The sequence below is a fragment of the Nomascus leucogenys genome, chromosome 15 (genome assembly GCF_006542625.1).
Source record: "Nomascus leucogenys isolate Asia chromosome 15, Asia_NLE_v1, whole genome shotgun sequence".
Classification (NCBI taxonomy): Eukaryota; Metazoa; Chordata; class Mammalia; order Primates; family Hylobatidae; genus Nomascus; species Nomascus leucogenys.
Window position 1 is genome coordinate 73,862,478 of NC_044395.1, and position 24,393 is coordinate 73,886,870.

General features: G+C 41.2%; 1 protein-coding gene across 5 annotated transcripts in view; it reads left to right on the top strand.

Annotated features, from left to right (window-relative positions):
• Positions 1 to 24,393, top strand: part of TEAD1 (TEA domain transcription factor 1) — a 271,344-nt gene that overhangs the window by 235,040 nt on the left and 11,911 nt on the right. For all 5 annotated transcript variants that reach the window (XM_030828914.1, XM_030828915.1, XM_030828917.1 and 2 more), the window contains 2 exons: positions 16,197 to 16,337; positions 21,731 to 21,883. In XM_030828914.1, coding sequence (XP_030684774.1) covers positions 16,197 to 16,337; positions 21,731 to 21,883 — 294 coding nt within the window. The remainder of the gene's footprint in view (positions 1 to 16,196; positions 16,338 to 21,730; positions 21,884 to 24,393) is intronic.

Here is a 24,393-nt window from a genome sequence, read left to right on the forward strand (position 1 = left end):
TGGGAGTTGAACAATGAGGACACAGGGCGGGGAACATCACACACCAGGGCCTATTGCGGGGTGTGGGGCCAGGGGAGGGAACTTAGAGGACAGGTCAATAGGTGCCACAGACCACCGTGGCACACATATACCTATGTAACAAACCAGCACGTTCTGCACATGTATCCCAGAAATTGAAGTAAAATTAAACAAACAGAAAAGCATCTTCTCCACCCCTAGGCAGAGGAATAGGTTGTGATTGGTTATTATCACCTGACCCTGGCCAGCATAGAAGACATCTTGCCATTCCCTGGACACCTTAGTTGAGTTATTTGCACTTTATAGTACCATAGCAGTTGAATTTTAGCTTAAATTTAAATCCCTGATTAAACCATCTCTGAAAATTACACATTGATGTGGCATTGAGATTGTTGTTATGGTTCAAGGGGAGTTTTGGAACCAGATTTGTTACAAATGAAGCAAGTACTTGCACTGGCAGATAGTCATACTTCCTTACAAAACATGATCAGGTGCTGTGTAGGCTCTAGGAAAGAAGGATGTCCACCCACAAGTGGATGAAGCTGTGCTTCATTGCAGCATTGAGATTCAGGCAGATGGATTGCCAGTGACGTGGCAGACAGTGCAATTAATGTAAGAAAATGTCAACAGCCTTGGGAATTGATCATAGATTGAATTCCCAGAGCTAGAAGACGTGAGTATGATTCAGTTATGCATCCTGAAGGACAAAAACCCAAGTGTAGCTCATAGCTGACTATCAAAAGCAGTTAATTTCTAGCCATATGAAGTTTACATAAGGAAATAAAATTACAGATTTAACCAAATAAGACATGCAATTGAGACTAATTATCTTTGGAGGGGCCTCAGAATTCTATTCCCTGTCCTAATAATGCTCAAGGGTGTCAAGATTGGAAATACTGCTCTAAAGAAAGCTATATGCTTTTAACATTCTATTCATAAACATTACAACCCAAAACTATTCATAATAATAATTAGTACAATAAAGGCTTAGTCTTAAACTTTGATTGGAATAATAAGAAAGCGATATGAAAGTGAAATCTTGTGGATTTGTATCATGTTGCCAGGTTATAACGAATTTTTAAATATACATTTAATATTTCTGCTTTCTCTCTAATCATTATCAAATTAGTCATATCTTAGAAACCAGGATATATGATGTTATCTTATACTTATTTAAAAATGTTTTGTATTTTAAAATTCTTGGGATATGATCATTCAGTGTAAACAATACTGTCTACACAGTTACTTAATTTGCTTTCCTTTTTTTTTTTTTTGAGATGGAGTCTCGCTCTGTCTCCCAGGCTGGAGTGCAGTGGTGCAGTCTCGGCTCACTGCAACCTCTGCCTCTTGGGTTCAAGCGATTCTCCTGCCTCAGCCTCCCTAGTAGCTGGGATTACAGGCGCCTGCCACTGCGCCCAGCTAATTTTTGTATTTTTGGTTGAGATGGGGTTTTGCCATGTTGGCCAGGCTGGTCTTGAACTCCTGACCTCAGGTAATCCACGCACCTTGGCCTCCCAAAGTGCTGGGATTACAGGCGTGAGCCACCATGCCTGGCCAATTTACTTTCTTAACCTTTTATTTTTAAAGGAAAAAAAAGCAAGTCTACTTTTACTAACCATAGCAGATGTGAGAAGATTTTATAAAACAAAAAAAGGGGAAGCAAGTTACCTGGAAAGAGGACAGCCTTTAGAAGATGCTTTTGTCTTGGTAGAAATGAAATCACATTTGTTCAACAAAATGACAGTCACTCTGCATAAAACTGGGTTTTATTTAAAGAGAAGAAACTGGGCGCACAATAACCCAGCAGAACAGACCCCGCCCCCATTGGAGTCTCAGCTTGTTTCTAATTGTATTCTGCATGATCTAGGTTGGAATTGTAGACCTGAGTCTGTCATTTGGAACCAAATGTCCTGTTGCTATTCATGGAAGAGGGAGTTAACAATACGAAATCATTTGCTTTCCACATGTTTTGAACTGCTATCAGGAAGGAGGGGCCTTTCGGCTCAATAAGTTTTCCGTTTCTCCCTACTTCTGTCTCATCTCAAAATGTGTTTTAAAGTTAACTGAACAATATTAAGTGATGAAATGATTTAAGTAGAAGAAAGATTAGTGAGAAGTATCACGATATTCAGAGGTACTTGGGGGCTAATACATGTTAAATTTTAAGTAGACTGTGGTTATATGAGTCTTTTTTTTTTTTTTTAATTATCTCTTGATAGGCCCTGCTATTGTAAGCACAGGAAGAGAGAAACTAATAAATTTGTATATCCGCCCATTTTGGTTTGTTTTCATAAGAAAAATATCTGGAGCTTGTGAGCACTTTCTGTGCTGGCTGCTGCTTGGGGTTGCTCCTTCCTGGTTCCCGAACCCTGGATGCCAAACTTCTTTGTAGGCCTTTCCAAGGGGGCGTACCCCATCTGTGGCCTTTGTTCAGTGCTGCAATGTATATAATAGATTTTCAAGGTTTTTTTTTTTTAATGTTACCTGGAAAGTTATTTTATTTCAATCAGTAAATGGTCCTAAAGAAATTGCTGTGCATTGGGCACTCTGCCACATTGCCATCTCACATTACCACCTGAGAGTTTGTTGAGGAATCATCTGCAAGCAATTCGTAGGAGGAAGAGGAGACATCAAGAGACTCACTTGAAAGCTTTTCTGGGCCATCTCGTTGCTAGAAAGTCATTCAACAAACATTTGCCAGTCTCGTCTTTGCTTCTGGAAAACGGAAGCAGATGTGATTGAGAGGTTCTGATTTGCAGGCTCAGGGTCTGGTGAGGGATGGCAGACATGTGGGCAGGTGAACAACAGCACCGAGGGGTAGGAGCTGTAGTGGAAGTGGGTGGAAGTTGCTGTGGAAGCACAGAGGTGGAACCCTTTTTGCTTGAGAACATTCCGGAAGGGCTCACAAAGACATGGCATTTAAACAGAATCTTGATAGAATTTGGTCAGTGCAAGGGGAGCGAGAAGGAGTTTTCAGGGCAGTGGATACTCATGTACAGACAAGGAGTCCTGGGAGGTGGCGAGAGGTCCCCATGGCCACTGGGCCTTACCGAACTCAGAGAATAGGGAGAGATGTGGGTGGAAACACTGGTCACAGGGGCATTCACTTCAAAAGACCGTACCTGAATCCTCTGAAAGCCTAAAACGTAGTAGGAATGAAATCATGGATTTCACAGGATAGGACAGCTTGGAAAATGAGCACAAAAGCTTACATTGCTTTTCCTCCCATCCTCTTCTATCAAACCACAGATACTTCTCTTTTTTTTAACCTTCAACTCTTAAGTCTTCAGGGCTTCCGGGCAGAATCTCTTGCATTGGGAGTTTCCGTGACCTCCTGGAGGAATTCATTCCAACAGCTATTCCTAAAAGACTTTCTGTCTTGGGTCCTTCGGCTCTGTGGTTACTAAGAAAGCCCAGGTCAGGGGTCTGTCCCTTCCTTCTGGGGCCATTTAATTCCACTCCCTTCTGTGGCTACGGACTGAGATGCTAAGCCATGATCCCACCTGAGCTGCTGCCACAATTAGCTTGATTCATGCTGTCACTGTTACCATTTCACCTCAAGAAAAACCTGAGAAGGAAAGAATGGATGTGCCATAGGCAGGGTGGCTGCATATTTTCAGACCCAGTTTTGCAAGGCATAGTTGGATTAACTGGACACTTCAGGGATCTGTCAGTTGCTTAAAACTGATCCTAGGCCCTTGGTGGTGTGAGAGACCCCCTCTCCGTGTGCAGGTAAAGATCCACGGTACTTCCTACTCCCCCAGTCCACCCCATTTTAATTTACTTTTTAAATTAAAAAAATGATGCAGGTTTGTTATGAATAGTTTGAGCAGTTGAAAAGAATATAGAATAAAAAGTGAGATCCTCCTTGCACACATACATGCCTGTGGCCAGCCAGATCCCAAAATTTGGAACATATCCTTTTAGACTTTTACATATGTATCTACAAACCGACATACACATATACATCACTTGTTTTTACTAAAAAAGGATTATGCTCCAAGTGTTTCCTGCAACTTCATTTTCCCTACCTAAGGTGTCTTGGACATATGATGCCTTTTACAGCAATGAGAATTTGAGGGTAAGTCTCAGTTTTTATTCTTTGTGCTAAAGGTTTCTTGATAATAGAGTTGTCAGATTTATCAGGTTGCCCAGTTAAATTTGCATTTCAAATAAACACTGAATACTTTTTTGGTGTACATGTCCTATACAGTATTTGGTATATATGTTCATATGTACTGAAAAAGTATTTGCTGTTCATTTGAGATGTGAGTTAACTGGGTTCCCCGTTTTATCTGGCAACTCTGCACTTGTTAGTTCACTTACGTATCATTGGTTTGGGGTTGTTATTGTTGTTCTATGAAAAACTTTTCATGCACAAAACCTTGAAACCATAAAAAGGTCCTGTTTCCTGGGAAAGGTGGTGTCTGGGCCAGTGTTCACACACCTGATGAATGAGAAGGGTTTGGGGCCAGCTCAGCTGGGCACCCAGAACTCATTACTTGCCTCTATTGGAAAGAACTGGCCCGTGTAGCTGCTTTGTTGTTGGAGCTGAGACCCGACTCTTTCATCCCAGCCACTATGTGAAGTTGCCACTGGTAGTCACCTGAAGTCGTGTGGGTGATATTAATTGAATTTTTGAAAAAACTAAATGCTGGTATTTGTAGGAATTTGCAGTGCAGACGGGCAGCCTTTCAACCAGTGCATAGCATAATTAGAGCAAGCTTTTAAGATTCTTTGAAGTACTAAATGTTTATGAAATTCAAATAGGGGTGCCAATCTGCACAATAAAGGGGCCCTTGGTGGTGGTTTTAAAAATCTTCTATTTTGTAGATGTAAATATATGCCATAATTAGCGGGGAAGTAACTTGAAGAGCCACGGCTGAGTTTATGCCTATTATTCTTATTTAAAACAGCTGTGGCAGGCAGGCTACAGCTGCTGTCTCATCATTGGGTTGGGCAGGGCATAAGGGCCGAAGTGAACACACTCAAAGACTCTTTTCTGAGGGCAGTTCCTTCACTCCCCCTAAATGCAGGCTTCCTTGCTGGGGAGCTGTCTCACGGTTGGCCCAGCTTCTCCACCCACCCCAAGCCTCTGAGTGTCAATGGGACTGGCTTCAAGGGTCTTAGCCAGGAGGCACATGCCTGCAAATGAGAGGGCGAGGAGCCTTTTAGAGCAGCCAGCTTTCTCCAGACCCCCCCCGCCCATGGCAGTGCTGCCTCTAGGGGCACTTTTGCCCCTCTGCTCCAGGCCCAGTGCAGAGCGATTGTCCTTTGGTGCCTGTGGGAGCAGCTGCAATGCCGCACTGCGTGCCCTGCCTGGCCGAGCCTCACCATGTGGCAGGCCTGGACGGCTGCCCGCCACAGGGCCCAGCTCCCAGCACCGCCTGCCAAGGAGCCAGATGCTACCATTGGAAAAAATTGCTTCACAATTTGAAATCTTGATTCTTTGATCATTGCTCAGAGAGGATGAAGAAGAGAGGTTCAAAGTAGTGTTTTAAAATGCCAGCATCTCATTGCAGCCATCAGTGCCTATTAGACTGTCTCTGTTTGGGGTCAGTCCTCTTGATGTTTACATTTTTGCAACCACGTCATTCTCCCCAGCTATTCCAAGCCCTCTGGATAGGAAGGGAATGTCCACAGTCTGCTCCTGACCCTGTGCCCCTGCTGTCCCCCTGCCTCGCACCTTAGAGGTTATCTGCTTGCCTTTGTTCCAGCAGGCTTTTCCCCAGTGAAGCTTGTAACAAAGTTGTTGTCATCCGCCAAATGCTGCTGCCGCGTGAGCTGCTCACTCCTGTTCTTCACTGGGCAGGAGTAGCCTTCACTTCCTGATCCTTCTGCCCCCACAGCCAGGTCTCCAGAGGACGGAGGTTTTGCAGGGATGATCCACTCTGTTCCCTGGCCTAGCACCCGCCTCCAAGGATTTCAGATCCCACATACTTGGGTGAGGCCTCATTCTTCCTTACCCTTGAAATGGGAAGGGTCAGTCTTTGGAGGGTGTTGCATTTTTCATATTTACTGCCAAAAGGCAAAAACATGAAATTAAACCAAACAGATCCAGGATGGCTGGGCATGGTGGCCCACTCCTTTAATCCCAGCACTTTGGGAGGCCGAGGAAGGTGGATTACTTGATGTCAGGAGTTCAAGACCAACCTGGCCGACATAGTGAAACCCCATCTCTACTAAAAAAATACAAAAATTAGTGTGGTGGCGCACGTCTGTAATCCCAGCTACTTGGGAGTCTGAGGCAGTAGAATCGCTTGGACCTAGAAGGTCGAGGTTGCAGTGAGCCGACATTGTGCCACTGCACTCCAGCCTGGGCAGCAGAGTGAGACTCTGTTTCAGAAAAAAGAACAGATCCATGAATAAATGGGCTTACTGAGTAAGAGGTAATAGAGGAGAAACGAATCCAGACTCTTGGGACTGAACTGTTTCAGTTGTGGAAGTAATGAGTATAAGAGAAGGATGATTTGGGAAAGAATTTGGAAACTTTTGATGGGGTGTATTTTTGTTTTCTGTTGCTGTCTGCTTCTTTTGCCCATCACTGAAACATGCTTGTGCTTCGACTTTTTGTTGTTTTTCAGGACTTGCCCACAAATAGACCTTAAAGTCTTTGATTCACTCAACACACATGTGTTAATGACGGCCTTTTTTTAGTCTCAGAAAGAATTCTATAACATGTCTAATCATGCCTTTGTGAGAAATTTATACCTGTTTGAGCTGTTATACTCAATATGTAAGACCCGTCATAAACACAAATCAGAAAAAGTCCTAATTTTTCTGTTTGGAAAAAGCCAGTGTTGCATCTGTGCCACACACCCGACAAATGTGGGTTGGGGCCAAGACTGGCTCCATGGTGACAGTCTCTATCATGTTTATTGATTATAAACTCTTGTCTCGTTGAGGAAAGGTGTCGGTGTCTGTAGATGTGATTTGAGGCTCTGTCTTCATCTCTATTGTGGTCAGTATTTCAAATTGACAAGTGAACAGGAGTGATTATAGGTATTGTTAATGACTAAATTTTATAGTACATTATAGATTACAGGTGAATTTCATATGCATTATCTCCTCATATTACCACCGTGGCCTTTGGAAACAAGTCGTCTTCCCTGTGGATAAAGATGAGGAAAGCGAGACCCAAAAAGTGATTCCAAATCCCTCACTTCTGCTATCTGTGCTGTCAGTCCAGTGTCTGAGATGAGATAACAAATGAGAGGCAGCATTCACAGACACCTGGACCAGTGTCGGACTGGATGGGATGAGTGGAGGATTGAACTTTGGACAGAGTTTAACAAAAGTAAATGTAAAATTTGAATCTTGGGAAGCAAACAGAACCTGAAGAACTATGTGGGTGAGGAGGAGGAGAGGAATGGTGAAGTTAAGGAGGAAAGGAAAGAAAACTGCAGAATTGTGTTACAGAAATGTTCTTAGGTCTGTGGTACCCGAAGTTCTGGATGGAAGTTACAGAGGAGCTCATTTCAACTTAACAGATGTAATAGGCAGCATCATGGATCCAGAGAGATGCCTCCTCTGTAGCCATGGAATCTGTGGATAATGGTACATTACATGGCAAAGGGGAATTAAAAGTTGTTAATCGGCAGATAGAATATCTTGGATTATCTAAGTGGGCCTAGCGTGGTCACAAGGTCCCTTAAAAGCAGAAGAGGAAGACAAAAGAAAACATCCAGAGAGATGACAGCTGGCAATGTAAGAAGGATTCGGCTGGTGTTTCTGGCTTTGAAAATGGAGCAGGGGGCTCCAGGACAAGGAGTGTAGGTGGTCTGAGAAACTGGAAGAGGCAAGGAAACATGAACCCTCTTCAGAGCCTCTGTCTAGTAAGGAGTTGCATCCCTTCTAGTTCCTTGATCTTAGCTGGCTGGGAGCTGAATTAAGTTTCTGACCTACAGGAATATAAAATAATTAGTTTGTCTTGTTTTAAGCCACTAAATGTGTGATAATTTGTAGCAGAGAAAATTAATATAACAGAAAAAAGAATTATCTAACAGTTAAGACTCTCTGGCAACATTATTATTATTATTTATAAATAGAGATGGGGTCTTGCTATGTTGCCCAGGCTGGTCTCAAACTCCTGGGTGTAAGTGGCCAGCGTGCCTGCCCAGCAGCATTATTGAAGTGATTTTCCTGTGTCTGAAAGTATTTAGCTTTAAGGCAGTGCAGGTCAGGATGCTGTGGAAAGGATTTCTGCTTTTGGAGGTAGGAGAGAGTTGACCTCTGAACTAAGTTTCAGCTTAGAGTTTAGGGTCTCTGTTTCTAGAGCAAACAGGGAGAAGATTTCTTAGAAGGACTCATTTCCCTGGACTTACCTTCCCCGGACATATCTCTAAGTGTTGTTTTTTAACAGTGCAGAACCTGGCCCATGACCAGCCTTTTTTGGCTAGCTTGTGCCCAGAAGATGGGATATGGTTTGACTTTGGAATTTATTGGAAAGATAAGTTTTACTAGTTTTCAACTGTTTCTTGGATTTTTGTTTTTATTTACTTTTAGAAAATATCCAGTGGTTAGGTAAAAGCTGACTAGGCAGAAATAGTTTGTATCTCTGATAGTGGTACATTTTTTAAAACTCATTTTCTTGCCTTCAGAACTACAGAAATAGGTTTGCTTTCCACCTGGAGTGATTTTCAGTTGGGAGGGGGGACGTGTCAGTAGGGTAGATAATGAACTCTGCAAATCCCAGACTTCTTTGTTGTTGACTTAATGCTAGCATTCCTTCTTTGATATTACCTTTGCTTCATGGGAGTTCAGTGACTGCATTTCTTTCTGGAATAGCCATAACACTATCAGCTGACAGATAATTATATATATATATATTTTTTGATAATTATATTTTACGTCAATACTTCCTCCTAGAAAATTCTTGAAGAGCATCTGTGATATGGTTGGATAGCTACATAATTATTTTCCATGTTCAAGGGTAATTACAAAGCAGTTGTAATGGCACATTGGTTATTTACTGTTAGTTGGGAAGCCTTTTAAAATCTAATCTCTTAAATTTACACTAATAATTAGATAATTTTCTCAGACTGTTTCTCCTTATCTCTTATCTAAATGAAGGATGAAGTGCACATAGACTCTATGACCGAGCAATTACACTCCTAGGAACACCCAACAGAAACACATCCATATGTTCCTCAAAAGCATATTCAAGAACGTTCATAGTAGCACTCTTCGTAATAGGTCCATTTGGAAGCCTTGGAAATGTCCCTAAGTAATAGGGTGGATAGATCGTGGCATTTTTCATTCAATGGAATATTCTACAGTAATGACGATGAATGAACTATATACAACAACATGGTTGAGTCTCACAAATAAAATGCTGAGTAAACAAAACTAAACACTGTAAACCCTGTTCCACTTGCTTAAAGTTCAGAAACCAGACAAAACTAATGTGTAATGGTTCAGGATCATGGTTACACTGGCAAGGTGTATGGATGATTGTGCCTGGAAGGAAGGATATTTGGGGGAGAGAGGGACTTCCATTTCTTCATCTGGGTGCTGGCTCACTTGATGAAAATTAATTGAGCTGTAAACTTCCAGTTTGTGTACTTCTCTGAATGTATGTTATATTTTAATTTTATGTAAAACTGTTAACTTTGACAACTTTAAAACATGTAATTTGTTAGGATGGTTTCTGAGGGTAGGTTGGGTATTCTTTAATAACTCTGTTTTGAATAATTCTATCATTGTAACTACAGATCATCCATTCCAAATGGAAGCTATATTAAAGTTGTTTGGGGAGTTCTAAGAGATAATGGTAAACCAATGGTGAGGTGGTAGGAATGGTCTGCCCCAGCTGCATGCATTAAGGACATTGCTTGGCTGCAGGGAATTTACAAACAATGGCAAAACCATCTAAAAAATCAGTTTTCATTTTATTATCACCATATTAACTGACAAAACCTCCTTCGTTGGCCTGGGTCCTAGATAATTGGTGAAGTTAGTGTTGAATTTTTTTAATTAATTTTTTTTGAGACAGCATCTAGTTCTGTTGCCCAGGCTGGAGTGCAGTGGTACAAATCATGGCTCACTGCAGCCTCAAACTCCTGCACTCTAGGAAGCTTCCTATTTTAGCCTTCCAGGTAGCTGGGACTACAGGCACATGCCACCATGTCCGGCTAATTAAAAAAAAAAGTTATTGGTAGAGGTGGCATCTCCCTGTGTTGCCCAGGCTGGTCTCGAACTCCTGGGCTCAAGCAATCCTCCTGCCTCGACCTGAAAGTGCTGGGATTATAGGTGTGAACTGAATTTTTATTTTTTATATATGTATGTATACAACATATGTTGAAATTTTATATATAGAACATCTGTATGCTTCAAATTAGCAAGCACATTATCCATTATATTACTTCTCATTTAGTAACATATGTGGACTCAGCCTCATACTCATTTCAGGTGCAGTCTGAGTCCACAGCCCTCATGGTGCTCCTTGTTCCAGTGGTTAAACAGATTTGTCAATGAGCAACAATAGTAGAATGATTATGAAGATGAGGAAACAGAACTTTTTTTCCATTCCTTCATTCTCTGTTTCTGCTGTGGGAATTTTTATGTTTACAATTTTAAATAGCTGAAGTAGAGTGCTGGTTATTATTGAAAATCATTTTGTTAAATAAAGGAAGGCGGTCTTAAAAATGCGTCAGATCTGTTAGGTGTGCCGCTGCTGTGGGACAGCTGCTTTCACCAGCGTTACTTAAGCATGGAACCTCGTACAGACAGAACCATAACAGTTGTGAACATATTCAGCAATTTTACTAACATCATGATGAATAATAACATTCTAAACTTAGTTAACATTTTTAAATTATATGTATTGACAGATTATTTTTTCTGTTTTAAGGTTGATGGTTTTTAAAAACAATCTATTTACTCTCCCAGTGACCCGCCTGCCCCCCACACACAATTGCTTATTTCACTATGTTCCCTTCCATAGTCCACTCTGTACACCAAAATCACTAGACTGCTTTCCCTCCTGCTTAGAGATAGGGTCTTGCTATGTTGCCCAGGCTGGTCTCAAACTCCTGGGTTTAAGCGAGCCTCCTGCCTCAGCCTCCCGAGTAATTGGGACTACAGGTGTTGTACCACACTCAGCTGGCTAGACTGCATTTAGTTATTTACTAGTCTTTCAGAACAACTTGATTAATCAAAATCAACTAGTACAGTGTTAGCTCACAGTGTATTCATAGCACATGGAGACTCTTTTTCAAAGCTAGGAATTTAAAGTTGAAAGAAAGAAAAAAAATAATTTCTTTTTTTTTTTATTATACTTTAGGTTTTAGGGTACATGTGCACAATGTGCAGGTTTGTTACATATGTATCCATGTGCCATGTTGATTTCCTGCACCCATTAACTCGTCATTTAGCATTAGGTATATCTCCTAATGCTGTCCCTCCCCCCTCCCGCCACCCCACAACAGTCCCCGGAATGTGATGTTCCTCTTCCTGTGTCCGTGAGTTCTCATTGTTCAATTCCCACCTATGAGTGAGAACATGCGGTGTTTGGTTTTTTGTCCTTGCGATAGTTTACTGAGAATGATGGTTTCCAGCTTCATCCATGTCCCTACAAGGACACGAACTCATCATTTTTTATGGCTGCATAGTATTCATGGTGTATATGTGCCACATTTTCTTAATCCAGTCTATCGTTGTTGGACATTTGGGTTGGTTCCAACTCTTTGCTATTGTGAACAGTGCCGCAATAAACATACGTGTGCATGTGTCTTTATAGCAGCATGATTTATAGTCCTTTGGGTATATACCCAGTAATGGGATGGCTGGGTCAAATGGTATTTCTAGTTCTAGATCCCTGAGGAATCGCCACACTGACTTCCACAATGGTTGAACTAGTTTACAGTCCCACCAACAGTGTAAAAGTGTTCCTATTTCTCCACATCCTCTCCAGCACCTGTTGTTTCCTGCTTTTTTAATGATGGCCATTCTAACTGGTGTGAGATGGTATCTCACTATGGTTTTGATTTGCATTTCTCTGATGGCCAGTGATGATGAGCATTTCTTCATGTGTTTTTTGGCTGCATAAATGTCTTCTTTTGAGAAGTGTCTGTTCATGTCCTTTGCCCACTTTTTGATGGGGTTGTTTGTTTTTTTCTTGTAAATTTGTTTGAGTTCCTTACACCTTATACAAAAATTAATTCAAGATGGATTAAAGACTTAAATGTTAGACCTAAAACCATTAAAATCCTACAAGAAAACCTAGGCAATACCATTCAGGACATAGGCGTGGGCAAGGACTTCATGTCTAAAACACCAAAAGCAATGGCAACAAAAGCCAAAATTGACAAATGGGATCTAATTAAACTAAAGAGCTTCTGCACAGCAAAAGAAACTACCATCAGAGTGAACAGGCAACCTACAGAATGGGAGAAAATTTTTGCAACCTGCTCATCTGACAAAGGGCTAATATCCAGAAAATAAATAATTTCTAATGCACCTTTTCTGCTCAACACAAACTTATTGCAGCATCATTGGGAAGCATCATAGATATTCATCAGTAGGTCATGTATTAAATTATGGTGTATCTGTGCCATAGAACAGTATGCAGCCACTAGAAAGTGTGGCTGTTCATTATTTTAAATGGCTGTACTTTATAATACTGAAATTCTGTATTAGTACTATATGAGTTCTAAGATGCATAGGTATATATATATATGTTTAATGCAAGGTTTTAGAAAAGTTAATATAATGTGCTACTGTTTGTGTGATAAAGGAGGAATGTATGTGCTTGAATACCTAAGTGCTGAATATCTCTGAAAGGACACCTGAGAAATGGATAACGTTGGTTATCCTTAGGGAGGTTGGCAAATTTTGGGGTTCATGCCCATTTTACAGTTTTATTTTCCCCCTGTCTTTACCACATGCATGTTTTCACTTTTTTAAAAAATGTTGGGCTGGGCCAGGCATGGTGGCTTAGGCCTGTAATCCCAGCACTTTGGGAGGCCGAGGTGGGCGGATCACCTGAGCATGGAAGTTCAAGACCAGCCTGACCAACGTGGAGAAACCTCGTCTCTACTAAAAATACAAAAAAATTATCCGGGCATGGTGGCGCCTGCCTGTAATCCCAGTCACCCGGGAGGCTGAGGCAGGAGAGTCGCTTGAACCCAGGAGGCAGAGGTTGCGGTGAGCCAAGATCGCACCATTGCACTCCAGTCTGCTAGAAGAGTGAAACTTCATCTCAAAAAAAAAAAAAAAATCTGGAATGTTTTGGCACAAGCTACATCATAATAGTAACAGCATTAATCCTGCCACCATAAAGCACCTGAACTGCTTTTCACAGCAAAGTATTCTAAGGTGTCAGCAAAGCAAGGCAGCGGCAGTTCTTGAAGGTAACACCACCATGTGGAAAGCTCGATGGGAATTCCAGTGTTCAGAGCCCCTGTGTGCCTGAGGTGTATGGTAGCCCTTCTGCCCTGGAGGCTGGAGCTCAGTTAGACCCAGGGGCCTCTTCAGCCTTGGGAGTTCAGATGCTGATCTCAGTTAGGGAAAGACATGCATGATTTCCTGCTGAGCTGCTGTTTTGTGGAGCCAAACGTTAAACCTTTGAATGTGAGAAAAATGCACACCTGGGTATTTTTATTTGTTTATGATTTATACCCCATAAAAGCCAAAAAGCAGAATGTGAGGAAAGCTCACTACATTTATGAGTAACGTAAAATTGGATAAGTACAAGTTAAAGCAGATTGGAAACCAGTAAAAGGAGCTGTACCCTGACTGTTAGTAGCTATTAGAAGCACCTGAGACAAGTTAATTATTGTAGTTGAACTCTGAATTTAGCTTTGAATTTCTTGGCACATAAGGTGAAAAGGGGAACATGGAGTACATGGTTCTCTTTATTTGTAGACAGAAGGTAGGAAGTTTTGCCTAAGGAGTTGGACATTTTCATAATAACCAATTCAAAAAGGAAATTTAAATGTAGATACTTAAAGTATATGATGACTCAGGTCTTAGTGGTTAGTGCCTGTCAAGGTATAAAAATTAGCCAGTCAGAATCTGCCAAGTCTGATGTAATACGGTGCCTCACACCTGTAATCTCAGCACTTAGAGTGGCTGAGGTGGGCAGATCACTTGAGGCCAGGAGTTCGAGACCAGCCTGGGCACCAAGGCAAAACCCTGTCACTACTAGAAATACAGAAATTAGTTGGGCATGGTGGCACATACCTGTAATCTCAGCTACTCAGGAGGCTAAGGCGGGAGAATCCACTGAACCTGGGAGGCGGAGGTTGCAGTGAGCCTCGCACCACTGCGTTCTAGCCTAGGCAACACAGCCAGACCCTGTCTCAGAAAAAAAAAAAAAAAAAAGTGCCAAACCTCACAAAATATAAAATCTCATTTGAGTGTCAGATCCACGTACCTCTGCTTCAACAGCCACCACGGTAGCCCACATTTATCATCTCTCGCTTGGACTGCTATAATGGCCTCCTAGTATATATATATATATATACACATCCTTTCTGCTCTCTTCCGGAGTCTTCTCCGAGCTGTGGTCAGAGGTGCCTTTTGGAAAGCAGAGCTGATTGTGCCCTGTCACTGTTCCAGGCCTGTCTGCTCATTGTGTCCTTTGGTCTCAGGATATTAGACCCAAGCCCTTCCACCTCTCCAGCTCTCCTGCCATCCTCTCTCTCTTGCTTTCTCTTTAGTGCTTTCTGGCTGTGTGCCGTCTTCTCTCTTATCGAATGCTTCTCTTGCCTAAGCCTCGTCGTCTTTCTTGGGATCTGAGTTGCATCATCATTAGAAGCGCCCCTGACCCTGGGGGCCCACTCCTCACCGTTTGTGTCCCCCCATGCCTCTCTCCCTGGTGCTTAGTTCCGTGTGGTATGTTCCTCACTTAATTGTAAGCCTCACGAGAGCAGGCTCAGCTTTTAAACAGAATGCGACAGCCTGGGTAATTTATAAAGAACAAAAATTCATTTCTCACATTTCTAAAGGCTGGGAAGTCCAAGATTGAATCTACAGCATCTGGTGGAAGGCAGATGAAGGGCCAGAGAGAGCCAGCTTACTCCTGAAAGCCCTCCTTATAGCAGCGTTAACCCATATGCAAGGGCAGAGGCTCAACACCTAAACCCATCCCAAAAGGCCTCACCTCCCAATACTGTTGCACTGGGGATTAAACTTCCAGTGCATGAATTTGGTGGGGGCACGTTCAGACCACTGCAGTGATCAAACGCTGCAGCAGCCAGTTTCCCCAGTGGGCATTGCATCCTGCTGAAGACATTTCTCTCTGGAGCACAGTGCTAATCATACCACTTCCTTGGCACCCAGGCTTTCAAGGGGGTATCCATTTCCTACAGAATACAATCTATACTGCCTTCTTAGCCCCCATAACCTGTGCCCAAGTTGCATTTCCAAACTCCCAGTCTGAGGTCCTTAATCCATGCCCAGAAGCTAGAACGCAGCACTCCAGGCCTTGGCCTGCACTGTACCCCCAGCCTTCCCTGCATGTGCCAGTCTAAATCATTCCTGAACTGAGACCACCTGTGGAAAGTCATACCTTCCATTGCTGGAACTCTAAGTATCTTTGACATGGTACTTATTTTCTGTCTGAATGATAGTTATTTTATGTATCTTCCATATCAGTTGTAGGCAAAATCCATACATTGTCTAGCATGAACCTTTCATAGTAGGTACTTAATAAAAATGTGTTAAATGAATGGCAACTTATGTTCATTATTTAACGTCTTTGTAAGCCAGTCTTTAATGGGAACCATTTCCCTGCTAGATATTCTAATTTTTAAGAAAGTTTCTGTTTGTACATATATGACAAATGGCTAGTCAGCTGCAGTCTCTTGTTTTTTGAAAAAAATATCTCTAAAGATGAGTGAACATGAATCCAATTAATATCCTGCTTTCTGTGCATATTTCAAAGACCTTGTGGATCTTTTATTGCAAGGGCATAGTATTATTCTGATACTGAATGCAAGAAAGTAAAACAAAATCGATACATGTAGCATGTCATTTCAAGAGAGGACTGCCCAAATTAGCAACCTCTTTAAAAAATGACAGATGGGTACTGAACTTGTTTCTAGATGAGCATCACCTTCCCAAGCCAGCCCTCTTCATTCAGCCAAGCGGAGGTCTTACCCTGAAAGTTACTGCTCGGTGCCATGACTCCTGGAGTGAGAGAATAACCCACACCTCCATTTCCTTTCCAACAGGCTGATTTAAACTGCAATATTCAAGATGATGCTGGGGCTTTTTATGGTGTAACCAGTCAGTACGAGAGTTCTGAAAATATGACAGTCACCTGTTCCACCAAAGTTTGCTCCTTTGGGAAGCAAGTAGTAGAAAAAGTAGAGGTAAGTTGGCCTCTGTATACTGGAAACTTCATTCAAGGGCAGACTGTTGCCTTCCCTTAAACCTTCCTTGGGGCAGAGAGTTGTATTTTTGGATGTCTGCTTCTTACCTTCTGTATTAGTCCATTCTCACACTGCTATGAAGAACTACCTGAAAATGGGTAGTTTATGAAGAAAAGATGTTTCATTGACTCACGGTTCCACAGGCTTAACAGGAAGCATGATATGGGGGTCTCAGGAAACTTAGAATCATGGTGGCTGAAGGTGAAGGGGAAGCAAGGCACGTCTTCTCATGGTGGCAGGAGAAAGGTGGGTGGGAACCACCACACACTTTTAAACCATCAGATCTGGTGAGAACTTCCACAGTATCACAGGAACAGCCTGGGGGAAACTGCCCCCATAATCCAATCACCTGCCACCAGGCCCCTCCTCTGACATGTGTGGATTACAATTCGAGGTGAGATTTGGGTGGGGATACAACCAAACCATATCACCCTCTTCCTTTCTCCCACTTCTTTTTCCTGTTACTTCTAAAAAGCCAAAGTGATTTGGAAGCACCTAAAAGGAAGCAAATAGGACGTCCCGTGCCAGTCCTCTGACTGTGTCTGAAGTCGGCTGTGCCCTGCTCAGCCAGTGCTGTGCACCTTTGCATGAGGCCTTTTGGGGTAGTCTGGCATGAAAGCTGGGTCGAGATAGGCCCTGCCACTCAGAATGATGCCTTCCCTACACCCAACCCCTAGGTCCAAGGGCACTTCCAGGCATTGTAGATAGACTTCAAGGTGGTACTCAGCTGATTGGCACCTGCCCTCTGAAACCGTGATACCTTAAGTTTGATATTGTTGCTTTTGCCATTTCCACTGCCTTCACTTTTAATTGTTTTAGATAGAGTTTATTATATATTAGGATCCAATCTCTTTTTATGGCTTTTATGTTTCATACCTTCCTCCCTTTAAAAAGATGTATATTTGTTTGATCAGGGTGAGTTGCTTTGTTGAATAACGTTTGTTGTTGGCATTCCTTGAAGGTTGTATTTTTTAGTGTCTTCTACCCATCACCCAATTAATTGATCCATGTTCAGTGAGCAGTTTTTATTTGCAGTGGCACCGGACCTTTCAGGTTCAAGAGCCCACCTTAGCTGTACAAAGACTTTGTGCTGAGGAGGGAGAGAGGGAGAAAGATATATTTCTTAAGACCTTGGGCTAAGCAATGAGGATTTGGGATGCTGCAGGCCCTCGTAGCACAAGCCCCCTGAGCAATGGAAAGGCCTTATGAGAATGTTGTTGAGGAAAGGTTATGCTGGCAGAAGAGGATCCAGGAGAGTTGACTTAGATGGACAATTTAAGCTTAGGGGTCATGAGCTTGCCCACAATGGTGGCAGTGGGAATCCAGTAAGACGTTTTGAATGGAACTTAGAAACTAACTGGATATTAACGAGGAGGAAGAGTCAAAAGTCACACTCACATTTTATGCTTGGAAGGATGGTACTGCCACTAATAGAGATAAGGAAATAAGGTGTTCAAGAGGAAATAGGCAATATTATAGATGCAAGACTAGAACTTGGATGACAGGTAAAGACTGGAAATATAAATTGGGAATCTTGAGCATTAAGGATTGGGAATGGAGACCTAGCTGCAGAGAGGGAATAGAAAGGGCACAGGAATAAGGATTAAATTTGGGGAGCAGCCACCAGCCCTAGGATAAGTAGAGGGAGACATAAACAGAAGAGCAGAGGACAAAAATGAGTGGGGAGGTGGGGAATAGGCTCAACATAATGTCTGGGAAGCCCAGGAGGTGAGAAGGTGGCTGTATCATGAAACATGGCTGGGATACCTGGAACCATATGACCTCCTCTCCTCTAAGAAGGAGGAAGCAAAGTTACCTGTGGGTGATTCGGAGTGTGGAAGATGAGTGTTAGGCAGTGTTAGTGAATAGCTGTCAGGGATGTTCTTTGTAGTTGGAATTCCCTGCCTGGACAGGTGCATTTGAGAAAAGATGAACCAGACAGCTTACTCAATTTCCCAAATGTCAAATTACTGGTGTCCTCAGATGATACACCCAAAGCTCTGTGCAAATTCAGGGAGCAGGGAAAGGTTGCTTTTGACTGATAAAATCACAGGAATTTTTATGGAGAAGGTGGTGTGCGTGGTAGGTGGGGTTTTACATTTAAGCGTTTTATCCATTTAGAATGTGTGTCTGCATTTGGTGTGAAGTAGTAGTCCACTTATATTTTCTTCCAAATAGACGTTTGTATCAAAACCACTTATGAAATGATTCATTCTTTCCCAGTTAAACAGATCTGTCCCCTTTAACTTACCATATATTCTGAGAGCTATTCCTGGCGTCCCATTGTTCTATTCCACCCACTATTTGTGTCTACATATCCCAGTACCGTGTGGATTTGATTACAGTGGCTTTATAGTATATACTGATATTTGATGAGGCAAGTCAGTTCTTCTTTTTCATATATTTTCTAAGCTAGTAACCAATATTTATTCTTCCAAATAATTCAATCACTGAAACATATAAAGAAAAACAAAAACGTTTGAGCAATCTAATTGTAATTGCATCAGATTTAGATGTTCTTTTGGAAAAATGTTATATTAAATATTTCTAATCAAGAATGTATTTGCATTCTCATTTCATTTTATGTATTTCAATAAGATTTTATCATTTTCTTTTTTTTTTTTTTTTGAGACGGGGTCTCGCTCTGTCGCCCAGGCTGGACTGCAGTGGTGCGATCTCGGCTCACTGCAAGCTCCGCCTCCCGGGTTCACGCCATTCTCCTGCCTCAGCCTCCCGAGTAGCTGGGACTACAGGCGCCCGCCACCACGCCCGGCTAATTTTTTGTATTTTTAGTAGAGACGGGGTTTCACCGTAGTCTTGATCTCCTGACCTCGTGATCCGCCCGCCTCGGCCTCCCAAAGTGCTGGGATTACAAGCGTGAGCCACCGTACTCGGCCTTACCATTTTCATTATACAGGTTTTTCTCTTTCTTGTTAAATGTATTTCTAAATACCGTATAATATGTTGTAATTTCCTGTTTCTAGATTCGAATTATTAGAGAAAAGCTCTTGATTTTGCCTATCTGTCTTCAATATGGCCACCTTAGCAAATTCTCATACTTAACTTTAGTTTTTCCCCCAGATTCCTGTGGTACCCTTGTATAGTTAACTGATGTTAGTTGAAAAAGTTTTGGTGTTTTGCCCTTTAGGATTATATTTACTATAGGCTTTTACTAATGGTCTTTATTACTAATTTAAGTGTTTTCTTTCTATTCCTATTTTACTTAGGATTTTTATTAGTTACAGCTGCAATACGTTATCAAATGCTTTTCAGCAACTGTTGCTATACGATTTTTCTTCCAAGTTGTTGACATAACAAGTTAATACATTTCCTCAGTGTGTATGAAACACCACAGCATTCCTGAAACAGTCTTACTTTGGATTTATTGTTGGATTCTATTTGCTGATATTTTACACAGAATTTTCACATCACATTTCATAAGTAATATTCATCTATACTTTTTTTTTTTTTTGAGCTGGGGTCTCACTCTGTCACCCACACTGGAGTGCAGTGGCATAATCTTGGCTCACTGCAGCCTCAGCCTCACTGGGCTCAAGCAATCCTCCCACCTCAGCCTCCTGAGTAGCTGGGACTACAGGCCTGTGCCACCATGCCTGGCTAATTTTTTGTATTGTTTTGTAGAAGTGTGGTTTCGCTGGTCTCAAACTCCTGGGCTCAAGCGATCTGCCTACCTCAGCCTACCAAAGTGCTAGGATTAAAGGTGTGAGCTGTCACACCCAACTATATACTTTTTTCAATAACCTCTTTGCCAAATTTCAGTCTTAAATGTACACTAGTTTCATAAAAAGAATAACACTGGAAATAACTATTCTTTAAAGATTACATAAAACTTACTCCTGAAACTATTTTGTCTTTATATATTTTTTTAGCATATACTTTTAATTATTTATTTTTAATTAATAAAAATTTTACACATTTATGGCATATAACATGAGGTTTTGAAATATGTATACACAGTAGAATGGCTGAATCGAGCTAATTAACATATATATAACCTCACATAACTTACCCAATTTTTGTGGTAAGAACACTTAAATATTCTCTTAGCAATTTTCAAGAATACAATACCTTGGTATTAACTGTAGTCGCCATGTTGTACAGTAGATCTCTTGAGCTTCTTTCTCCTAACTGAAATTTTATATCCCTTGTGGCCTCCACCTTTTTCAATGGTAAATAGCTAAACTTGCTCATTGTGGTCATTTCCACAATGACTGACCTGTTTATTGACATTTTCCCCTTCTTTTTGATTCAGTGTTAGCAAGTTGTATTTTTCTGGGAAAGCATCTCTATCTGCTGGGTTTTCTTTGCTTTGCCATGTGTGTGTGTGTGTGAGTGTGTGTGTGTGTGTGTGCACGCGCTTTAGAGTTATGTGAAATAATCTCTTACGTATCTTCTAATTTGTACTGTAATTGTGGTTTTGCCTCTTTTCTTTTTTCTCCTTTTTACTTGTGTGAAGAGTTTATTTTGTCTGTCTAAAGGACCAGTTTTTAATTCTGTCTACATTTTAAATTTCTATTTCATTGATTTGAGCTTTTTTCTTTATTAATTTCCTTTTCCTGACTTCCTTTGATTTCTTTGTGGTTTGGGTTTTTTTTTTAAGGATGTGTATTTTATTCTGTAAATTTTTATCTTTAATGATGAAGACATATCAGGCTGCTTCATTAAGTTTCCTTCAAGTGCAGCTTCATCGTGGCTGATAACGTTTTGATGTAAAATATCTCCCTTTTCATTGCTCTTTAGTTTGTAATTTTCTTAATTCCTTTTGATCCACGGTTATCTAGGAAGCCTTTCTGAGTTATTGAAACTGCACATATACTAGTATTTTCTTAATTTCTTCCTTTCATAAACAGCTGACATTCAGGGGCTCATGATCCGTGAGAAATAATCAGTTTTTTCTAAAGTAGAGAGATTAGCTGTACTGGTTGTTAACCTGTGAGGCTTTATCACAATGAAGAGAGATTTTCTTTGAAGAATTGTAGCTAGCTGGGGCCTGCTCTTACAGACCTCCTCCAGGTAAAGCATCATAATTAGGCAGTTATATTTTCTTCTGACCTTTGCTAAAAGGATCTGTCAACTCTTCTTAAAGCTCTCATCTTTCCAACTAATTTTTTTTGCACTTTCAGAAAAATAATGGATTCTATGTATAGCAATAAATTTGGAGATAGTTTTTTTTAAGTAAATTACGTAAGTAGTATAGCATATAGAAGATGATTCATGTTGAAAAACTAAAATGCTTTTATAGGCAGTAATAACTGTTTCATGTGTTTTGGAGTCAAAAGTGTAAAAATACTGAAATCCTTTTTTCCTCACAGACGGAGTATGCAAGGTTTGAGAATGGCCGATTTGTATACCGAATAAACCGCTCCCCAATGTGTGAATATATGATCAACTTCATCCACAAGCTTAAACACTTACCAGAGAAATATATGATGAACAGTGTTTTGGAAAACTTCACAATTTTATTGGTAATGGTTTTGTCTCTTTCCTGTGTGGGCAGATGCTGCCATGAGGCTTAACGGAAGTGAGGAAGGTGGGCCTGGGAGACGCTGGGCCTGCGCCGAGGGAACTGACCAGGCTGTTGGATTGGGTTCCCAGTGGTCAGTCAGCAGTTGAATTTGCATCATCCATAGGGAAAACTTGGGCTTGATTCTGTAGAAGAGAAGGGGTTTTATCTGGCTGGGGTTTCTAAGGTTCGCAGAACTGGAATTCAGTTGGGTAATAAAAAGTGATGTGTTTTTATCTCTGGCTGCAGAGTAGAAAGGCCTGGAGAACTTTTAAACATCCGGCTGTATCCTAGATCAATTAAATCAGGATCTGTGAGAATAGGACCCAGACATGTGTATTTTTTTAAGTTCCGCAGGTAATTTCAACATTAGCCAAGTTTTAGTCTCAGCAGCAACATGGTATGCAAATCAGGCAAAAGCTGAGTTGGTAGGTTTGTACTTCAAACATACCTTGACACATTCCATGATGGACTTCCAAGGCCTTCTAAGAAGTTACATGCATTAAGGCAGGAAAATATAAGCACTCAGTACCAGAAGAAATATAAATTAGAATAGAATGCATGGAATGCAATGACCAGGAGGAGGAAAATGTTCTTTATAGGCTAAAAAATCTGGCTAGGCTGAGCACAGTGGCTTATGCGTCTAATCTCAACACTTTGGGAGGCCAAAGTGGGAGGATCCCCTGAGCCCAGGAGTTCGAGACCAGCCTGGGCGACATAGTGACACCCTGTCTCAAAACAAACAGACAAAACAAACTTAATGAGCAGCTAAAGGAAAGGGAAAATAGTGTTCAAGGTCCATGTTGGGAAAACTCACCAGTGCCCCTGGATAGTTCTGTGTGGGTTTTCCCCTTAATACTTAACTTTAAAACAAATTTCTTCTGGGAGCTTTATTTGGGGACTTCAGAAGTTGTTAGGAACAGTGTCATCCTTAAAATAGAAAATAGTCAGTAATGGGTTTCATAAGGCTCATTTAAAGAAATAACATTACTTGATTAAGGGGAAAATGCCAAAACAAAACTTGATGGAAACAATCTTAGCAAAAGAGGGGCAACAAGGCTATACTGTGGCCAAATACTCCTCTGAAAGCCTATTTTATTCCTTTTTGTTACTAGGATTAAGAATACATACAGCAGGAATTCTTTACTTGGTGTTTTTGGTTCCATTGGGACAGTGGCTTTCAGTCAGCAGTGTTCTGTTTTTTTGTTGTTTTGTTTTGTTTTTGTTTTTTTAGAAAGGCTCTTCCCCAATTTCCCAAAACCCTAATTTACACCTTTTACCTATTTCTGTGGTGTAAATATGCCCTCCATGGACAATTTCAAGCTACCGATAGCTATTCAGTTAATGAAATTCCTTAATATTTAACAATAACTTTTATGAGCCAGTAGGAGCCAGCTTCTATACACCATTGTTAAAAAAAAAAAAAAAAAGTTACATTTAAAAGTAAAAACCCTGTGCATATTAGATTCATCCAGGAAGGTTTAAAACATCTAAGGCCTAGGCTCCCACCCCAGATGAATAAAATGAATCCCTGGAGATGGGGCCCAGCATCCTGGTTTTTGTTTGTTTATTTTTTAAGCTGTGCATGTAGTTGAAGTGTGCAACCAGGTAGGGACCCATTGCTGTAAGAGATTGGAAAATGAGCTGCAAGGACTCTCAGAGTTTACAGACACATGATTGGCATACAACTAGCAAACAGATAATTTTGCATATAATTTTCATTTGTTCCAAGAAGAGAATCTTAATGGGTTCTCAGATGTGCCCATGTCCTTCTAAAATTTAGAAGCCAGCATTCAGGGGAAGTTTGGAATACATGCTCTTTAATAACATTGATCAGTATTCCTTTCTTTAATGGCCCTTTGGTGAAAATAGAGCAGTTCAAGGTTTGCAGGACTGGCATGTAGCAGGTGCTTGCCATATAGGTGCTCCCTGTTGCTATCTAAGAATAGATTCATCACTTTAGCAGTCAGATGAGTAGAAGGTGAGTGTGACGTCTACTGAGGATCTTAAGTAGCCTCAGGAATTAACCAAAACTCTGAATGAATGGCGTCCCTGCCTCTCTTGGGGGGAGTCTTAGCTGTTTATTAAAAATCAATTCTGATTCTATTTCTGCATGCTAAGGATGCGTGTTCTCAGTCCCTAAAACTCTACCTCAGAGAGCACAGCTAAGATAAATGTGGCCTGGAAAAGTGTTAAAGCCCGTTACCCACAGAACCTGACTACAGTTGTGCACTGCATAGCAGTGTGAAGGGCGGACCACGTGTATGATAGTGCTCCCATAAGATTATAATGGAGGTGAAAAATTCCTGTCACCTAGTGATGATGCAACTGTTATATAATAGAGCATAATTATTTTTAAAAATAAATTTAGCTCAGCCTAAGTGTACAGTACAAAAGTTTACAGTAGTATACAGTAATGCCCTAGGCCTTCCAATTCACTCGTCACTTACTCACTGACTCACCTAGAGCAAA